Here is a 20,505-nt window from a genome sequence, read left to right as displayed (position 1 = left end):
CCTAAATCTGGCTTCTATCAGATATTGACCAAAAATTCAAATAGGACTCTTCTTGTTTTAACAGTTCTTTTAACTTTTGCAGCTACTGAACTCTGGGGTTTGGGATATTAATTACTCAGTACCCATTCAACAAATATTTACCTATTTAAGTTGCACTGTGCCACATATTGTGGCACAAAGATGAATACAATATGCTCCCTGCCCTCAATAGCAGTCACATACCTCCACAGCTTTCATACAGGGTATGTGTGCCCATGGGGATATGTGAAGACCTTCCAAGGGGTACACAGTCATGAATAATGTTAACAGAATCCATTTTCAGGTCCTTAAACTGATCTGCCTGGAATATGCTTGCAGGGTAGTCAAGCCAGTTCCAGTTTACCACTTACCTTTCACAGTCACCCTATTTCCACTTTACAAAAGAAAGACATATGTCTGACTCATTCTGTCATACTGCAGACTGACCTGAGTATAAAAATACCAAAGGAATTGTATTAGTCCATTCTCAGGCTGCTATAACGACACACCTGAGACTGGGTAATTTGTAAAGGAAAGAGGTTTAATTGACTCACAGTTCCACAGGGCTGGGAAGGCCTCAGGAAACTTACAATCATAGCAGAAGGGGAAGCAAACACATCCTTCTTCACATGGTGGCAAGAAGAAGAAGTGCCAAGGGGAAAAACTCATTATAAAACCATCAGATCTAACGAGAACTCATGCACTACTCATTATAAAACCATCAGATCTAATGAGAACTCATGCACTGCTCATTATAAAACCATCAGATCTAACGAGAACTCATGCACTATCACGAGAACAGCATGGGGGCCATACCCATGATTCAATTACATCTCACCAGGTCCCTCCCATCACATGTGGGGATTATGGGAACTACAATTCAAGATGAGATTTGGGTAGGAACACAGCCAAACCATACCATTCTGCCCCTGTCCCCTCCCAAATCTCATGTCCTCCCATTTCAAAACACAGTAATGCCTTTCCAACATTCCCCAAAGTCTTAGCTCATTCCAGCATTAACCCAAAAGTCCAAGTCCATTGTCTCATCTGAGATAAGGCAAGTCCCTTTCATCTAGGAGCCTGTAAAATCAAAGCAAGTTAGTTACTTCCTAGATACAATGTGGGCACAGGTAAATATACCCATTCCAAGTGGTATAAATTGGCCAAGAAGAAGGGGCCACAGGTCCCATGCAAGTCCAAAATCCAACAGGGCAGTCATTGAAACTTAAAGTTCCAAAATGACCTCCTTTGACTCCATGTCTCACATCTAGGTCACGCTGATGCAAGAGGTGGGCTTCCACAACACCTTGGGCAGCTCCATTCCTGTGGCTTTGCAGGGTACAACCCACTTCCCAGCTGCTTTCACAGGGTGGCATTGATTGTCTATGGATTTTCCAGGTGTACAGGTGCAAGCTGTAAGTGGATCTACCATTCTGGAGTCTGAAAGACAGTGGCCCTCTTCTTACAGCTCCACTAGGCAGTGCCCCAGTGGGGACTGTGTGGGGGCTCCAATTCTATATTTCTCTTCTGCACTGCCCTAGCAGAGGTTCTCCATGAGGGTTCTGCCTCTACAGGAAACTTATGCCTGGACATCCAGGCATTTCCACACATCCTCTGAAATCTAGGCAGAGGTTTCCAAACCTCAATTCTTGACTTCTGTGCACCCACAGGCTCAACACCATGTGGAAGCCACCAAGGCTTGGGGCTTGCACCTTCTGAAGCAGTGGCCTGAGCTGTACCTTGTCCCCTTCTAGCCATGGCTGGAATTGAAACATCTGGGGTGCAGGGCACCATGTCCCAAGGCTGCACTGAGCAGGAGGGCCCTGGGCCCTAGCCCAGGAAACCATTTATCCCTCCCAGTCCTCCAGGCCTGCAATGGGATGGGCTGCCATGAAGGTCTTTGACATGCCTTGGAGACATTTTCCCCACTGTCTTGGTGATTAACATTCAGCTCCTCATTACTTATGCAAATTTCTACAGCTGGCTTGAATTTCTCACCAGAAAATAGGATTTTCTTTTCTACTGCATCATCAGCCTACACATTTTCCAAACTTTTATGCTCTGCTTCCCTTTGAGTGTTTTGCCAGTTAGAAATTTCTTCTGCTAGATACCCTAAATCATCTCTCTCAAGTTCAAACATTCCACAGATCTCTAGAGGCAGGGGCAAAATGCCACCAGTTTCTTTGCTAAAGCATAGCAGGAGTCACAGTTATTCCAGTTCCCAACAAGTTCCTCATCTTCATCTGAGACCACCTCAGCCTAGACTTTATTGTCCATATCACTACTAGTATTTTGGGCAAAGCCATTCAACAAGTCTCTAGGAAGTTCCAAACTTTCCTACATGTTCCTGTCTTCTTCTGAGCCCTCCCGACTGTTCCAACGTCTGCCTGTTACCCAGTTCCAAAGTCACTTCCACATTTTCGGGTATCTTTATAGCAGCACCTTACTCTTGGTACCATATTAGTCCATTCTCGTGCTGCTATAAGGACATACCTGAGGCTGGGTAACTTATAAAGGCAAGAAGTTTAATTGATTCACAGTTCCACAGGGCTGGGGAGGCCTCCGGAAACTTACCATCATGGCAGAAGGGGAGGCAAACACAACCCTCTTCACATAGTGGCAGGAAGGAGAAGTGTCAAGCAAAAGGGAAAAAGGCCCTTTATAAAGCCATTAGATCGATGAGAACTCACTCACTATTGGGGACTGCCCCCATTATTCAATTACCTCCCATCAGGTACCTCCCATTACATGTGGTGATTATGGGAACTACAATTCAAGTTGAGATTTGGATGGGGACATATGAGGAGCAATTAAAATTATTAAAGAAAGTCTCCTGTAACTGAGGTACTCCCCCATCCATCTCATGAACAGACACATGGTCAATAAATTATTATTCTTGAGCATAATTATTTTTTCCAAATTTGCAATAAATATGTGTTTTGGCCAATGAGTTGCTGATAACAATTGCACTATAAACTTAGAGCCTGATGTTAGGGTTTTTTTTTATTTTACTTTAGGTGTATACTATATCCAGCATTTCTCCCCATGTTATCCCTCCCCACCCCCCACAGTCCCTCCCCTACCCCACAACTGCCCCCAGGATTTTTATCAAATTTCAATTTATAGACTTACTTTCATTGCTGAAAAATATGATAGGATGACAATAAAAGATTTTTACATATAAAATTATATTACATTAAAATAAAAATCTATGGAGAAATAGAATGAAAATATAAGCTCTAGAGGGAAAAGAATTTATTTAATATTTCTGACTTAATAAGTTAAATAAATTATTTATGTGGTTTTTTTTCCAATGAGTGCTGAAAGGGCATTAAATGCCAGTGTTATTAGGCTCCCTTAGATAGATTTAATACCCAAAAAAGTGATGTAATGATTTTATATTAAAATACTGACATTCACTAATACACTAGATGTAATATCTTTGTGACCACTTATATTTATGATTTTTGAAAGTTTAGCTATCAACTCTGAAAACTGTGAGGAAAGCATAATTTTTCATAATTTACCGAATGAGCAGACCACTGACATGTGGGAGCAAGGCCAGCGAACAAAGCTGTTACAAGGTGTTGCAGACACTAGGACTGAAGTTTCCTGTGGGTGTAGGAAATCTGGAAGAGGGAGCTGTCAGTTCTGTTGAGAGAACCAAGAAAGGCTTTCCAAGCACATCAATGGTTTGTCTCAGAAATAAGTAGATAAATTTGTGTTTGTGTGTGTGTGTGTCTGTGTGTGTGTGTGTGTCTGTGTGTGTGTGTGTGTGTGTGTGTTTCCAACTTTAAGGTGATTTCTCCTCACTCTTGTTGAAGTTATATAATTCTTTATTATCATTTCCTATGCCCAAACCAAGCATTACTATAAATCCAGACATTTAAAGGGCCCTCTCATTAGCTCTTTCAGGATGATACAGAAGACAAACTAACTTTAAATGAACTTGGTGTATTTGTTATTTAAAAAAGGGAGAAGTTTATTCCTACCCTTCATAAAAGAGGTTTGGCAGTTGGAAGTCCATGGAAGGCACAATAGCGCCACAAAATCATTAGGGACCCAGGATCCTTTTAGTTCTACAATCATCTCTCGGGCAGGGCACTTGTCCTCATCGCCCAAGGTAGCTGCTGGAGGTCAAACCATTCCTGCTGCATTCCAGTGAGAAGATAGAATGGGGAAAAGCAAAAGAAGCCTCTCTCAGATGAGTCCACCTTTGCTTTAAACCACCTTCCTAGAAATCCCACACAATACTTCTGCTGACATTTAATTAATCAGAACTTCACCAGATGATCCCACCTAGTTGTAAAGGAGGCTGAAATGGCTGTCTTTATTCTGAATAGCCATGAGCCCATCTAAAAACTGAGGTTCAGTGAGTAAGGAAGAAAGGAAATCAGATATATGGGATGAACAAACAGGAGTCTCTGGCATACCTGATGCTTAATCTTAAATCTAAGGCCATCAAAATGATGACTTGGCATGATCCTTCCCTTTATGTAACGTTGTTTCTCTAACCCACCAATTGCTGCAGCACTTACACGACTGTCGTGTTTTCCTTTTGTTGTTGTTACTGCTCTGGTTGTTTGACATCCCCACTGTGCTGCCATGTGTCTAATGGCACCTCAAATTCCACATGGCCCACACTGAACTCTACACCTGCTCCACTGGAGCTCTCCCATCACAGTTAATGGGCACTCCATCCTTCTACGCTCATACAGAAACACTGGAGTCATCCTGCAAACCCAGAAATCAACCACCTCTCACCACCTCTGCTGTTACCTCCCCCATTCACATCTCTATCGCCTCTTACGTGAATGAGTGCTATTGCCCCAAAAAGCCTTTCATCGGTGTATTAGTCCTTTCTCACATTGTTATAAAGAAACATTTGCAACTGGGTAATTTATAAAGAAAAGAGGTTTAATTGGCTTATGGTTCCCAGGATGTATAGGAAGCATGATGCAGGCATTGCTTGGCTTCTGAGGAGAGCTTAGGAAAATTACAGTCATGACAGATGGCAAAGGGAGAGTAGGTACCTCACACAGCTAGAGCAGGAGTGAGAGAGAGAGCACGGGGCAAGGTGCTACACACTTTTAAACAAGCAGATCTCGTAAAAACTCACTATCCTAAGAACAGCATCAAGTGGATGATACTAAATTATTCATAAGAAACCACACTCATAATCCAATCCCCTCCCACCAGGCCCCACCTCCACTCTTGGGGAAAACAACTGAACATGAGATTTGGCTGGGGGCACAGATACAAACCATTTCAACCTGTTTCCTCCCTTACTCCTACCAAAGTCTATTGTCAATGTACAGCCAATGTGGCCTTATTTCAGTGTAAATCATATAATTTTACACCTCCCAAACCCCTGCAGCAGCTCCTTATTTCTCTAAGCATAAAAACCAAAATGTTTGTCATTGCCAGAAGGCCATGCCTGGTCTGGTGTCTCATGACCTCTCTGACTTGCTGTCTTCATACTTCCCCTCTCTCACTATGCATTGACCTCACAGCTGTTTGCTCCTCCCTTGAGGCCTTTGCTCCAGCTGTTCTCTCTAGAATGCTCTTGCCCCACACAGGAATGACTAACTCCCTCCTGCCTTCAAGCTCTTGTTCAAATCTCACTTCTCCCATGACTACCTTACCAGCCCCCACTATATGAGAGTGGGGACTCTCAGATGCCCACTATTCTGCTCTTCACTCTATGCTTTTACTGTCTCCTAACATGCTATCCAGCTCCTTCCGGCATAAAAGCATTTATTATGTTTATTGCTTATTGCCTATCTCTCCCCATCTGATATGGTTTGGCTGTGTCCCCACCCAAATCTCATCTGAAATTCCCATGTTGTGGAAGGGACCCAGTGGGAGGTAATTGAATCATGGAAGTAGGTCTTTCCCATGCTATTCTTGTGATAGTGAATAAGTCTCACAAAATCTGATGATTTCATAAGGGGGAGTTATCCTGCACAAGCTCGCTCTCTCTCTTCACCTGCTGCCATCCATGTAAGATGTGACTTCCTCCTCCTCCTTGCCTTCCACCATGATTGTGAGGCTTCCCCAGCCATGTGAAACCGTAAGTCCATTAAACCTCTTTCTTTTGTAAATTGCCCAGTCTCAAGTAGTCTTTATCAGCAGTGTGAAAATGGACTAATACACCATCTCTACCGCCACTAGTTCCTTGTCTGTTTTGTTCACTGATGTATTTGAAACATGTATCACAGTGTCTGGAACATAGTACGTGTTCAATATATTTGTTGAATGAAATCAAGTAATTTGTTCTCTTACTTAGCAAATTTATAGAAACTCTGTGTGAGGCATAGATTTGAGTGGGTACAACAGGAACAAGGTAGGCTGCCTACTCATACCTAGCTTATAACATAGTAAAAGAAAGGAATTACATAAAGAACTCTAATACACATCAGTGGGACTGGGTTTAACAGGACCCAGGACTTGCAGAATGCCACAGAAAAAAATCAAAAGGAGTATAAGACTCAGAAGAGAGCACATTTGCCTCTGCCTAGAATGACTAGATGCCCTTGTGGATGGAGTATTTGAAGTGAACTTTGAAAGACAGGTGCTGGTTTGATAGGTGAACATAGAGAATGAGGTGTTTGTGAATAATAAACCATCTTAGAAGGCATCAGAGTGACAAAAGGAAAGGACACCATCATATATTAATAGTTTAATATTTATGTTAGTAAGTTATAGTCTTACTAACATTTATTTGGACTATAAGAGCTTTGTTGAAAGGAGAGGTAAAGGTATTGAGTTATCTCAAACATATAGGAAAAAAATGATAATTGAGACAATTTCATAGAGCATTGAATGCCAAAATAAGGAATTCAACTTAATTTGTCTTACAGAGGGCAGAGGATCCATTGTGGGGTTTGGAACAGGGCGCTGGGGGAGGTGGAGAGCATGATCATACTCTCCACCAGAAGGCCAGCGAACTCCTTGAGAGCAGAGATTTTGTTTTATTTATCCTTGGACCCCCAGTGCACACCACAGCACCTAGCATATTAGTGGGTGATTGATAAATATTTTTGTTTCAACCAGTGATGAGGGAGAGGGTAGAAAATATTTGTCAAACAAATAAGTCACTTCTGACAGCTGTAAGGAGAATGGCTTAAAGAAAGGACAGTGAAGAAGGATGGTAAAACTTGGAAATAGGGTGGCTTCAATGAAAGGAATGATTAGATACAAGTGACACTACGTAGGAACACCAAGAGGATTCAGACACTGTTTGGACATGAGGGTTGAGAGTAAACAATGACTTCTCCCCCAAGACAGCCTAAATCTACTCAATCATAACATATTCAAACCACAAGATTTTTAGCAGTAGAACCAGATTCAGAGGTAAATGCAAGAATTCCAATGTGCGCTTAGAAACTAACATCTAATTAAAACAGTCAACCCCTATTTCCCCTGCAGTTCTGGCCAAAACACACTTTTATGCATAATGATTCTTCCACAAAGGCTGTGTTTGCAATCATCTACTCTATTGTCTTTTAATCTGTACCAGCTTCCAAGCTAACCCAATTTTCTTGCATTTCCCTGTTGCTCATCTCCAAATACGGTTTCACCAGCAAATTTCCCAAGTATCCTTTTATTCTGTCTACAGGAAGATTATTAATGAAGATGTTAAGTCAAGCTGGCATACATCACGATGCTTAAGGCCATCTTCTAGACATTTTTGCTCTACTACATGGGGATATGGTGTCATTTGTCACCAGGTCTTGTTACAGCTTTCTGGCCCTTGAAAAACTCATGGGAGGGCACACATGTCCACATCTACTTGAATTAGTCTTGCAAGTGAACTCATGAGCAACTGAATTAAATGTCATCTCAGGGTTGAACATCTGTTACATCACACTAATCTATCACTCTTTTCTCTCCTAAATCTTTACAATCAAAACAAATTAGTCTGGCATGGGATTTCCAATCAACCTTCTCTTTTGTTGTGTGTGTCTCATGCCCAAAAGGAAATAATAGACCAGTTGATAAAAGTAACAAAATTTCATTACTGCTTCAAACAGGGTCAAGTGGTAAATAAAGAATAATGACTCCTTGGCAATTAGTGAAATGAATAGCAATAGGACAGCCTCAGCAGAAGATGAGTATGAGACTCAGCCTCCTGAAACTTATCTCATAACAGTCTTGGAGATAAATCAATGTGTGGTTTCAGAATCAGGAATAGTTGCAGCTTTCCTGACTTGTGTTTTCCTACTGGCGCCTTGATTGTGTAACTAACAGAGATTCTCTTTCTTCATTTGCTAAAGAAGTTGAACATTATATGGGTGCCTCAGATACATACAGTAGGGGCATAATGATGGGATGATTTTTGGCCTCACTCCTGACTCCATTTAATCACCATATTATTTTCCCTGCTTCTTTTCCCTTACTTTTTGTTTAATTGTGGTAAAATACATATAAAATTTACCATCTTAACCATTTTGAAGTGTACAATTCAGTGGTATTAAGTACATTTATAATGTGAAATCACAACCACCACCCATCTCTAGAAGTCTTTTCATCTTGCAAAACTAAACCTTGTGCTCATTAAACAATAATTCCCTGTTCCTCCTTCCCCCAGTCCCTGGCAACCACCATTCTACTTTCTGCCTCTAAGACTGTGATTACTCTAGGTACCTCATATATCTGAAGTTATACAGTGTCTCTCACTTTTTATTGAATGTTATTGTCTTAGTCCATTTTTTGTTACTTATAACAGAATACCTGAAACTGTGTAATTTACAAGGAAGCAAAATTTATTTCTTACAGTTATGGAGGCTGAGAAGATCAAGGTAGGGGGGCTGCATCTGGTGAGAGCGCTGCTGCTAGTGGAGACTGCAGTCCTGAAGCATCTCAGGGCATCACATAGAGAGGGGGCTGAGCATGCTAAAGTGTTAGCTCAGGTCTCTCTTCCTCTCTTATAAAGCTACCAGTTTATCTTCCATGATAACCCACTAATCCATTAATCCATGAATAGATTACTCCACAATTCAATCACCTCTTAAAAGCCCCACCTCTCAATACTGTCACATTGTGGATTAAGTTTCAACATGTGTTTTGGAGGGGACATTCAAACCATAGCAACTATCCTCTTAGATGTTTTGTAAGATTATAACCAGTCTTGAAACAACACGGAGAGTGAATAAATAAACAAAATATTGCCTGAGGTCAAGAGGAGTTCTATTCTGTATTATGAAGTCAGTGATAAGGACATAATGCTTGCTAATTAGAGCAAAACACAATGGAGCCTAAGAAATATTCATTATTTAAATGGTTAAATGTTCAGATAAAAAAAGCCTATTTAAAATAACAGTAAGGTCAAGGGAGAGATTGAATATAACGCAGATTCTCTCAAGGGGAGAAATATTAAGATAATTAGCAAGGAAGCAATTGTAGATTCCAAACCATAGATTTAATCAGCTAAATGCCAAAGTGCTGGTTACGAAAATTACCGGCAGAGGTGCCTGCAAGATAATGGTTCTCAAACCTTAGTGTACATATGAATTAATCACCACAAGCCTATCTAATCAGAACCATAATGACTGCAACTCAGGAGTCTGAATGTGTCACCAGCTACCCTGGTGGTTTGGAGTCAGGAGGTTCTTATCAGTGTTGAGAAATGATCAGTGCAGATTAGACCAGAGGCTGTGGGGCTTGCCTCTGTCCAGTTTGCTAGTATAATCTTGGATTATACTATGACTGTAGTGCCATGGTATCCATTACTACCTATTTCACTGCTTCACTTTCTTTCCTACATTTAGTGTGGCCTGACTAAGCTATTGAAAGAGGGGAAGAGGCAGGAGTGAATGACCCCCTGCAGCAGAGGGTCAGCACAGGCCCTGCTGTTCTCATCATCATCATAGCCTTGAGACTAGACTTCATGGTGGTTTTATCTTGGTTTTTTCGTGGTTTTTTTTCCTCTTTTTTCTGGTCTGCCTTTGTGTCATCAGGTACAAACTGACTGGAGGGAAAATGCTGGCGTCCATGGAGCTGTGTTCAGCATGAAAGATCAGTGTCTGGCTTCCCTCTCGTTCATAGCTCTCATTTTCTTTCTTTCTAGAATATGTCTGTGCTGGAGAATCACCACTGGCGTTCTACAATTGGCATGCTTCGAGAATCAAGGCTTCTTGCTCACTTGCCAAAGGAAATGACGTAAGTGCTGCCGAGATGAAACGTACTGATGTGCACGCAGTAATGATAAGCCACTTTCTCTAGGGCAGGCTTGGGACCCCTTGTGTGAATGGCGGAGAGCCAGCCGGCTGTGCTTCCTGCTTGCACTGAGCTGTCTATCAGAGGAGATTTGGTGTCTGTTACAGCAACCCAGAAACCAAAATCTCTCTGTGCACTTTGAAAGGGCCTTGCACAGTCAATGACCTACAGTCAGGAAAAGGGATAATAAACAGCTCTCAGTTTTCACACACTTCAGCCTGAGTGCTCAGCTTTGCCAAATCCCTGTCCTTTAGATTAGCAAAATTGCCCTCCTATGTAGATCCAAATAATAAATATTTATCAAGAAGGAACCCAGACATTCTCAAGATAGATTTAAAATTAGTTCAAAAAAGTATGTTTTCTAATTGCCAGTCTTAGCAAAAATAGAAGTCAGAAATTCTTTTCTAAAAAGTCTTTTGCTAAGTAATTGAAATGGCCCCAGCAGTTTTTTTTTTTTTTTTTTACCGCTTAACTTACTTTATGTCTCTTGCACTTTAAACATAAGGGGAGACACTCGTTTTCTGGTTCACTATTTGATAGCCATGGTATGTAGGCTGAGTCCTACTAAATCAGAGGCTATTGCTTCATTTTCCTCATGCCCCCAAGTTAGCTGCTAATACTAAGGCTGCCACTAATTCTGATCTGTTTAATGAACATGTGCCCAGAACCCAAGAAACCTAGGTGAAAAGAGTATACAGATTGCTGTACCCTTCTTCAAGACAGGCACGTAACTTGAGGTCAAGGACCAAGTGGTGTCTCCCATCTGAACAAGCGCCACACTCTGGGTTATGGGTTGGTTCCTGGCCCCCTGATTTGATATGCTGTTTCCTGGCACCCAGAGGGATGTGAAATTTGCAGGAAGAATTCAGTTCTGATAAATTTTTACTCCCTGGAACTAAATAAAACCAGTTCTTGTGCATGGAATAAAAACTTATAACCTTTTACTAGAATAATAGATTGCAAAGACTGAAAGAATTAAATGCAATAAGCACTAAAAACTAGAGCAAGAAATCAAGCGAGAAGAGAGAGGAGGTAAGTGGTAGAGACAGATAAAGAAGAGAGGAGAGGAGGGAAGGAAGAATAGTGAGGACAGGAAAGAAGGAAATGCAAGGGAAAGGGGAAAGAAGGACTCTTGGGTGGCCAGGCTTCTCCCAGTCCATACCTGCGTTCATCCTATTTGTTACTCAATTACTGTTTGTTTCCTAAAATACTCATTTCATGTCTATGGATTCCAACAAAAAATATATTTTTATGTGTCTTTGTGGAACACAGTGTTATAAATTCCTTTTGCCAGAAGAATAATTGTTATACAATAATATATGTGAAAGGACTTTATAACAAAATCCATTATCAGAATCATTATTTTTCTACCTCAGGTAAATGCTTTAATGTCATTTTTCTGATTTTAAAAGTAGGGCAGGTTAATTATAGAAAGTAAGGGAAATTCAGGAAAGTGTTAGTTTGAACTCTGTAAAATTGTTCTTTTTAAGGACCAGAAACAGCAGACTTTTAGCACTTTCATGTGATTCGGCTTGATATAAAAGAGAAACCTGAAATTACTAGGAACTCTGCCATCCAAGGATAGTTCACGTTAACCTGCCTATTTTCTTTTAGTCTTTTTTCAATACAACATATTTTAACAAAATATGGTTATCTGGGAAACTTATTTTATAGTTTATGTCCTGAAATTTTATCTGCTATAAAGACTTTTTTCCAAGTCATTAAACCTGTTACTTAAAATTATTTTATCAGCCATATGGCATTATTGTGCTAAGTGACATTATTGTACACAACTACTGCCTTTCATTTGGAATGTAAGTGCTTTCCAGTATCCCAAGCTTTGATACCCTGTTTTCTCCGGAAATATTTGTAGATAAAAATTATTGGTCAGAAAGGTCTAAATGTTTAAGTTTCTTGTTGTATATTACCTCATTGTGCTTCCAAAAGACTTTATCTATCTGCATTCCCACTGATGGATTAATAAGAAAAAGTACTAATGTACCATCACCAAAATTGAGCTTTATCTTTTAAAAATATTTGCAAATTTGATGTTTATGAATATATATACACAAATATATATGTATATATAGAGAAAGTGGTTTTCATTAAATTAGTATGCATCCATTTCTTACAACCAAGATTGAAATTTTTCCATATATTTATTGATCATTGCTATTTCTTTAGAAAGCACATTTTTATATTTGGTCTTTTCCTATATTTTTATTAGTGTTATTTATTTTAGAATTCTTTGTATATTAACTACAGTAACCATTTGTTATATGTTGTAAATATTACTTGAAGTTTTTAGTTTGCCTTTTAATTTGATTCATGAAGCATTTCACCTAATTTTATTTTCCAATTATAAATTTAGTAAGTATTCATATTTTCAAAGAAGTCATATAATTTTGAGAACAAGAAAATAAAAATCAATCCTAATCCCCTTATAGATCTTTGCATTTTTTATGACCATAGAGATGCTTTATATGCTTTGCATTCCATTTTTAACAATAAAACATAACATTTTTCAATGTTAATTACTAACGCTGTACATCATCATACTTAATTGTACAGTATGAGTGTACAATTTAATTGTTTAACTAATCTCATTATAAATTTTTGTGATTTTTTTTCCCTGTGGAATATTTCATTATTGTAAATAACAATCGAATAAGCATCCTTATAACATATATCTTTACTAACATGTTAATGTAAATTTATAGATGAACTATTGGTCAATTTATTTATGTTCACCAAATGGTTTTTCCACTGATTCCTAAATTACCCTCCAGAAACATTGTACTAGTTTATATTCCCTAACAGAGAATGAGGGGAACCATTTTTTTCTCATATCATTGACAGCATTGGGTATTACAGTCTTTCAATAATTCAGCAAATTACTTAGCAGTTACTTTTAATCCTCACCAATAAAAATGGGAGAAATGATATCATATAGTAGCATAGCAGAAAGTAAATTAAAACCAAGAATATTTAATATCACTTTATTTTTGAGATGTGAATTTTTGTGAATTTTCTGTTTTATATAATTTTTCATGTTCTGAACTGGATTAAAGATGTATGTATGGCTTAAAAACAAAAACATTAGTGATGAAACTACAAAACTTTTAGAATATAATGTAGGGAAATTTTTCATCAGAGTTGGGAAAAATTTATTAAAGAGGAGAAAAAACTAGCCATAAATAAAAAGATTTATGGATTAAGCTACATTTAAAAATTAGACTTCTTGGTGGCATGGTGGTTCATGCCTATAATCCTAACACTTTGGGATGTCAACAAGGGAGGATCACTTGAGGCCAGGAGTTTGAGACCAGCCTGGTGAACATAGTGAAACCCCATCTCTATTTATAAATTTAAAAATAGAAATTATAAAAATTAAGACTTCCTTTCATCAATAGATATCATAAAGACGGCTAAAAGACAAACCACAGATACAATATTTGCAACTCATAGCTGACAAAGGACCAGTGTTTAAAATATGTAAAGAACTTCAGAATCAATAAGAAAAAGGAAGACAACTCAATAGAACAATAGATAAAAACTAGAGTGGAAACTTCACAAAAGAAGGAGTACACAGGCCAATAAACACATGAAAATGTGTCCAGGCTCATTATTAAACAAGAAAATTCATATTAAAACTACAGCAAGTTGCATGACATGCCCCACCAAACTGGCAAGAAATGCAAAAGGTAAGAATGTAGAACAATGACAATCTCATCTGCTATTGCTGACAGCTTAAATTCACACCATCATTTTGGAAATAATTGACACTATCCAGTAAACTGAAGATAAACATACCCTGTCGTCCAATTATTGCATTCCTGGACGTAGACTCTAGGGAGACTTCTGCACATGCATAACTAGAGGTACATAAGAATATTTACTGTGGCTCTTTTCATAGTAGCCAAACAGTAAGAAACAACTCAAGTGACCATGATAACTAGAACAGAGAATGGAAAGGATCAATGGAATTTTATACAACGGCGTACACTGTAATAATGAAAGAGGATAAACCACAGCCTACACACGTCAACATGAAGGAATTTCAGAAACATGATTTGTAGCTAAAGAAGTCAGTCACTAATACATACCATATAACTTAAAGTCCAAAAGCAGTTAAAATTAAATTGCATGGTTTAGAGATGCACTCACAGGTGGTAAAATTGTAAGTGGCAAGAAAATTATTAAAACAAAGACCAAGAAAGTGGTTACTTCTGGGCTTGAAACGAAAGGGCTGTGATGAGACAGGCAATGTGGCCTTCTGGGGTACTGGCAGGCAATGTTCTTGACTTGAGTGGTGATTACGAGGTGTTCATTTTCTATTTATTCATTAAACTATGTATGTATTCCCTATGCATTCTACTTATTTCATTTTTAAAGGTAAATTTTACAAATATTTATGAATTTTATTACCTTTTATATGTGAAGCTCTAATTTGCTTTAGCTAAGATATTCCATTTTCTCTCTACCTTCTGTTGACTAATATATCTCTTGCCCACTGGCTTATAACAATGTATCAGTTTTTGTTTTTGAAGTTCCAGAATCTCTTTCTGGCCTATGTACTGTGTTCCACTGACGGACCTTTCCATCCCATGGTACCATTTACTATGATTCTCTTCACTGTTATTACTGCTGTTATGCCCTCTTCTCTCTCCATGCAAATCTTCATGTTTGAATTAGTTTGAACTCTAAAAACACAACACCAATCTCATGATTCTGCAAGTCTTTTGTGTCCTCCCTAAAGCAGGCATTTCTATTTGCCTTTCAGTTTTTTCACCCATAGGAATGTCCACACTACCACAACGTTGTTTTCCAAGGTTTCAATCACTTTATGCTGTCCTTGGTATGCCTCCTGTCCAAGGACGGAACTGGTGGGTGAGAGACTTGCTCTTAGGCGGTGAAGGACTGGCACATTGTGTAATAAACAGAATAAAAGGCAGAAATGAGATTACAAGCCACCTGATGATGAGAAAATCAATCACCCTCATCAAAGGGATTTGCTTTGTGTGTTTTTCTCTTTCATTCTTGTGGATGCAGACAGGATATTGAACAGCAGCTGGGCTCCTTGATCTTGGCAACAGACATCAACAGGCAGAATGAATTTTTGACCAGATTGAAAGCTCACCTCCACAATAAAGACTTAAGACTGGAGGATGCACAGGACAGGCACTTTATGCTTCAGGTAAACAACAGTAAAAGCCATTCTTCTTGTTGAATAAAAACACTCAGCTGGGCTGGGTGTGGTAGCTCATATCTGTAGTCCTAGCTACTTGGGAGGCTGAGGCAGGAGGATCGCTTAAGTCCGTGAGTTCAAGGCTGCAATGAGCTATGATTGCACCACTGCACTCCAGCCTGGGTGACAGAGTGAGATCCTGTCTCTAAAAATACAAAAAGCAGCAACACCAATCCACTCAGGGCCACGATCAATAATTTTCGCATGTTTGAGAAGGAATTATCTCCCATGGTATGAGATCAATGACCTATTTTAGTAAAGGCTTTGAGATGCATGAAAATTATAAGTGGGTCCCAACCAAGCAAAGTCTGGGTTTCGTGTCAACAAGTTGATAATACCTCATTTTTCTTGTTTGGTAACTGATTTATCACAGAGTAATCCTGCTGGATGGCTGCATGCAGTAAAGTTCGAATACATTTTGTGTCTTGGTGTAAAATCAACTACTGCGATATGCAATTTTAAAAGTCTGTTTCTGAAATACAAAAGTATATTATATTAACTATAGTGCATACAAAAATTGAAAAACAAGTGGCCTTCCTTTACCTTAAACCTATTTAACCTGCTTTATTTCCTTTTACTACCTAAACTTCTATTTTCATCTGAGTCTCAAGCATGTTTATCTGATCTTACCATTTTTAGGCAGCAAAAAATAAAGTTGAATTGAATTGAATCAAGTCCATTCCTTCTGTTTTACTCCATGACAAGAAGCCATTTGTGACATGACAAATTACATCAGGGCAAAGTGGATGTCACCAGTAAAAATGTGGCCTGGCATGCAAACCAGAATCTTCTTTCTTGATCTTCCATTTTCTCTTCTTCCTCCTTTTCTTTTGGTGCAAAAGACATAATGAATGGACCCCAGACTCATCTAGATCGAGGAGATAGAGCAGCACTTGGAGATTGAATCGTTTAGTCCTTTTGTTCCAGGCTCTCCTGCTACCCTCTGTAGCTGTCCAAAGTGCTCCATCCTTGCCAGGAAATACCTTACTCCCAGCTGTAGAACTATGATTCCTTCCTTCCTTATTTCTTTCCAAACTAGGCTTCTAGTCCCTGAATGCCACAAGGATTAACCAGGTGTCTGATCTGAGTGACTAAAGCCAAGTTGTGAGTAGCTGAAAGATTTGACCTTAAACACGTGCATTTCAGAAGGAAGGCTTGCTAACTCAAATGCATCCCTTAAGGCACAAACTAGAGAAAGCTTCTCTGACACTTACCTACTTCAACCTGTACTGGTACCCCAACTAACCAGGAAATAAATATAAACAACCAAATTTGCAAGTTGATACGATCCAAGTCTCTTCCAGACCCCAACATTGCTATCAGCTCTGTGATCAGAAGGAATTGGGTCAAACCAGTGGGCACTGCTGGTCTCTTGGTAGCAGTTGGTGGTTAAAAGGGAGAATCTACTTCTCTGGGAATTCAAAGTAACCCTCCTAGAGTCATCATTACTGACAAAAAGCTGGTATCCCAGATCCAGACCAGTGTTAGGCAAGCCAAGAAGGCCCAAATTTAACTGTACAAACAAAGCATTCCTAGATTTGACATAACTTCATTGCCTGACTGGTGGTCTGAGTTTACACAGGCAGATATAATGCCAACATGCATAATTTCAGTGATGTATGGAGTTCCTCAGTGTGGCTACTGTGAGAGTGAAGTTCACATGACCTCACTTGAGCCTGGCAGGGACCCTGCAACCTCCCTGCCTGTAGGAGGTGGGGCAAGAAGAAACCAGGCCATAGCTTTCCTTGGCCTGCCCACCCAATTCTCCTCCAGCAAGCTCCACGTCCTTGGACTGTGGTTCGTCTCTGCTCCTCACTGCTATAAAGCCAGCATTCTCAATGCTGACTTTGTGTAGTGGTGAATAAGTGCAGTTTCCTGAAGAGGCATGTCAGGGAGGTACTCTGTAAATAGGGGCCTGGTACTGTGAGCAGACTGACGACTTGACAGCCTCTTTTGCTTGGGGTGCTTTCACAGCTAAAGAAGCTTCCTCTGACAATTTCTCCCTGCCCTGTCGTTTTTCAGATCGCCTTGAAGTGTGCCGACATTTGCAATCCTTGTAGAATCTGGGAGATGAGCAAGCAGTGGAGTGAAAGGGTCTGTGAAGAGTTCTACAGGCAAGGTGAGTAGTGGTCCAGCAGCTGAGATTTCACCGCCCCATCTTCTTTTAGGCATTTATCCTAATAAAACAGGAAACGGCTCATCTATCATGACATTTGTTCTCTCATCAACTCTTATCCTGACCTTTCTTTTTAACTCTCTTGCAACTCATCCAACCCTTCTTTGGAAAAAGTTAAAGATAAACAACACTGATGTATTGACTTACTATAGAAACAGGTAGTAATGAGGCAAAATAAAAATGAGCAAAAGTGGGACACTGATTATAAGTGGTTCTCCTCTGTGGATATAAGAATGTGTGGGACAGTTTGATTTTGACTTTGACCTTCATTTTAATGAGCTGAGCGCAGCCTAAAGGCTAAATGTCATTTGAGGTCAATGTTTTCCGCTGACAGAAGGACTTAGACTCCTTTTGTATTCCTTCTTCTTGTTTTTGTAAACAAAGTTAATAATGAAACTGGACACAACTGACCAGAAATTGAGCTCTTCCTTTCAAATATAGGTTCAACAGTGAAGTAGAAGAATTTTGCTGTGAAAAGACAAATGGCCCTGAATTAGGGTATAATTTTTAAAAGAATCAACCGCATTCAGAAATAAGGCAATGAATTAGCAAGCAGGATCTTGCTGTTGGGTGGGGTATCAACCTTTAAATACAGCCTTGTTTCTTCAGGCTTGGTTTCAGTGTGCAGGATGTTTGTTCAGGCATCAGCAGTGCCCTCATGCTAGTGACAGAATCAGGTTTGAGAGGCCGAGAACAAATAAAGCTTGAAGTGTCCCACATAGCAGCTCTGTGGGGAGGTCAAATAGCAACAGTGAGCCTTTTGGAGAAGGCGCCATTGAAAGATGCGTCAATGACATCGTGATGGCCCCAAAGACAGAAGAAGAATTGATTGAGCTCATGTGGAGCCAGAGGCTCTGCTCACCTATCTTTCTCTCAGAATAAAAGTGCTCATGTAACTCCTACAATTCTGTATATAATTTCACTTGAATTGAGTATAACTGGTTAGAAATCAAAATATCAGCTCTAGTTGCCCCTAAATAAAATCTCCAAGGAGGGCAAAACAAAAGGAAATATGATTAAATTGGAGGTAGGGGGTTTTAGTTTAGATGGAAAAACCTAGAACATCTGTAACACTGATCACTAAAGGCGAGCTTCCGGGCTTCCATACACTTTCCTCTGGCATGTTTCCTGGCAGAGGAAGAATAGAAAATGTAGATCTGGTCCTTTTTATTTAATAGCCTTATGGTCTAGCAGAAGTTCTGCTTATTTTAAGAGAAGATTAGACTCCCTGATCATCCAAACTGCCTGTCCTCCCTACTGAATTATTTTTAATTCTGTAAGGTTGGCTTGTGTCACTTTGATAAATCTTTTAGTTTAAGATTTGGACTCAAATCCTAGCTCATTCCATCCTGCTCCTGGCAGGCAGTCTTCCACAGACTACTAACAGTCCTAGACAAAGTATCTTTAATGTGATTCATGATGTTAAGCAAAGGAAAATCCTTAAAATCAAGGTTGAGGACACAGGGGGAAAAGAAAACAAGATCCTATGAGTTAGAAAAACTGTTATATTCTCAAAACAGAGATTAGGATTCCAAATACCATACACCTCCCTCCTCTCCCTGAAAAGAACTTAAAGTAGACTTTCTGTCCTCTTGTGACTAATGATTGCTATCATCTCAACCAACCTAGCTTCCCAGAAGCTTTTTTTTTGAATGTCTGCTTCCAGCCTTTTCTAATCCTCAGCATCACCATGATTTTCCTATGTACAAAGCCCTACTGGAGATATTATGAATAATACAAAGAACTACAGTTAGTCTATGCTTTGTACTCTCAAAGCACTACTTAGTATAGTTTCTAAAGGAAAGCAACTATGCAAAATTCCCCTTTATATTCTCTACATTGGCTAACAAAGTGTCTGAAACATAGAAGCATGTTAAATAAGTAAATGAATAAATGGTCTCATTGGAAGACCTCTAATGATAGAGGTCACAGGAGAAGATCCAGTGCCTTGAAAGGTAGGATCTGAGCTCAGTATTAAGTGATGTACATTGTTCTACACTTTCCAGTACGGTAACAAGGTACTTGTGACTGGTTCAATTTAAATTAAAATAAACAAGAGTTCCTCAGTCTTATTGATCATATTTCAAGGGGCTGCCACAGTGAGCAGTGTAGAGAAGATCTCCGTCATTGCAGAAAGTCCTGTTGGACAGCGCTGGTCTAGATAGAATGGAATAGAAATCACAAGGCAGGGATGTACCCTGCCTTATAGACCAGCTCGGTCTCATAGAAGATAAGAACGAGAGGATCGTGGTGGCTTCTGGACACCAGACTACAAAAGAGAACAAAACAATGGGAGTCATCTCAGAAAATGCATTTAGACAGCATACATTGTTGAAATAGAAGAAGATTTGGGGGAAGAGGACTAGCTAAGAAGCAACAACTAAGAATGAATGATCAACACACCAGACCAGGATAAAGTAGACTGAAAGAGGGCAAATAAGGTCTTCTGAGAGAGGGAGAAACAGGATGTGAAACCGGATTGAAGAGGAAGAAAGAAGCAGGGAGGTTGCAGGGTCCCCAGCTAGGCTCAGGTGAAATGGAAGGTGAAGGGAAGGGAGAGGTCAAGGAGACTCCTCCAAAGTGTCACACTTGACTGAAAGATCACTAATAACAGAAATTCAGAGGTGAGGCATGGAACTGGCTTTAGGTGGGTTTGTCTTAATATTAAATGGTGTCCTGTCCTGCCCTCAGAAGGCTATAATCATCTGGAGTTGAAGAGTATGGTGGCCAGGCTACCCTGAACCACTCAGGTTGAGCCCAAATGGTTTCCTCACTTCAGCATTGAGGATTACCAGGGACGACAGCCCCCAGGAAGTGAACTACAGTCTTAAAATGACAGAAC

The 20,505-nt window shown here is 39.6% G+C and overlaps 1 protein-coding gene across 3 annotated transcripts in view; it reads left to right on the top strand.

Annotated features, from left to right (window-relative positions):
• The window catches only part of PDE7B (phosphodiesterase 7B), a 326,468-nt gene that overhangs the window by 295,869 nt on the left and 10,094 nt on the right, over positions 1-20,505 (top strand). For all 3 annotated transcript variants that reach the window (XM_032274704.1, XM_032274705.1, XM_032274703.1), the window contains 3 exons: positions 10,091-10,182; positions 15,292-15,436; positions 17,510-17,606. In XM_032274704.1, coding sequence (XP_032130595.1) covers positions 10,091-10,182; positions 15,292-15,436; positions 17,510-17,606 — 334 coding nt within the window. The remainder of the gene's footprint in view (positions 1-10,090; positions 10,183-15,291; positions 15,437-17,509; positions 17,607-20,505) is intronic.

Source organism: Sapajus apella, unplaced genomic scaffold (assembly GCF_009761245.1).
Source record: "Sapajus apella isolate SASKATOON/1434 unplaced genomic scaffold, GSC_monkey_1.0 scaffold6, whole genome shotgun sequence".
Classification (NCBI taxonomy): Eukaryota; Metazoa; Chordata; class Mammalia; order Primates; family Cebidae; genus Sapajus; species Sapajus apella.
The sequence above is the reverse complement of the archived record's forward strand: the minus strand, read 5'-3'. Positions and strand labels throughout refer to the sequence as shown.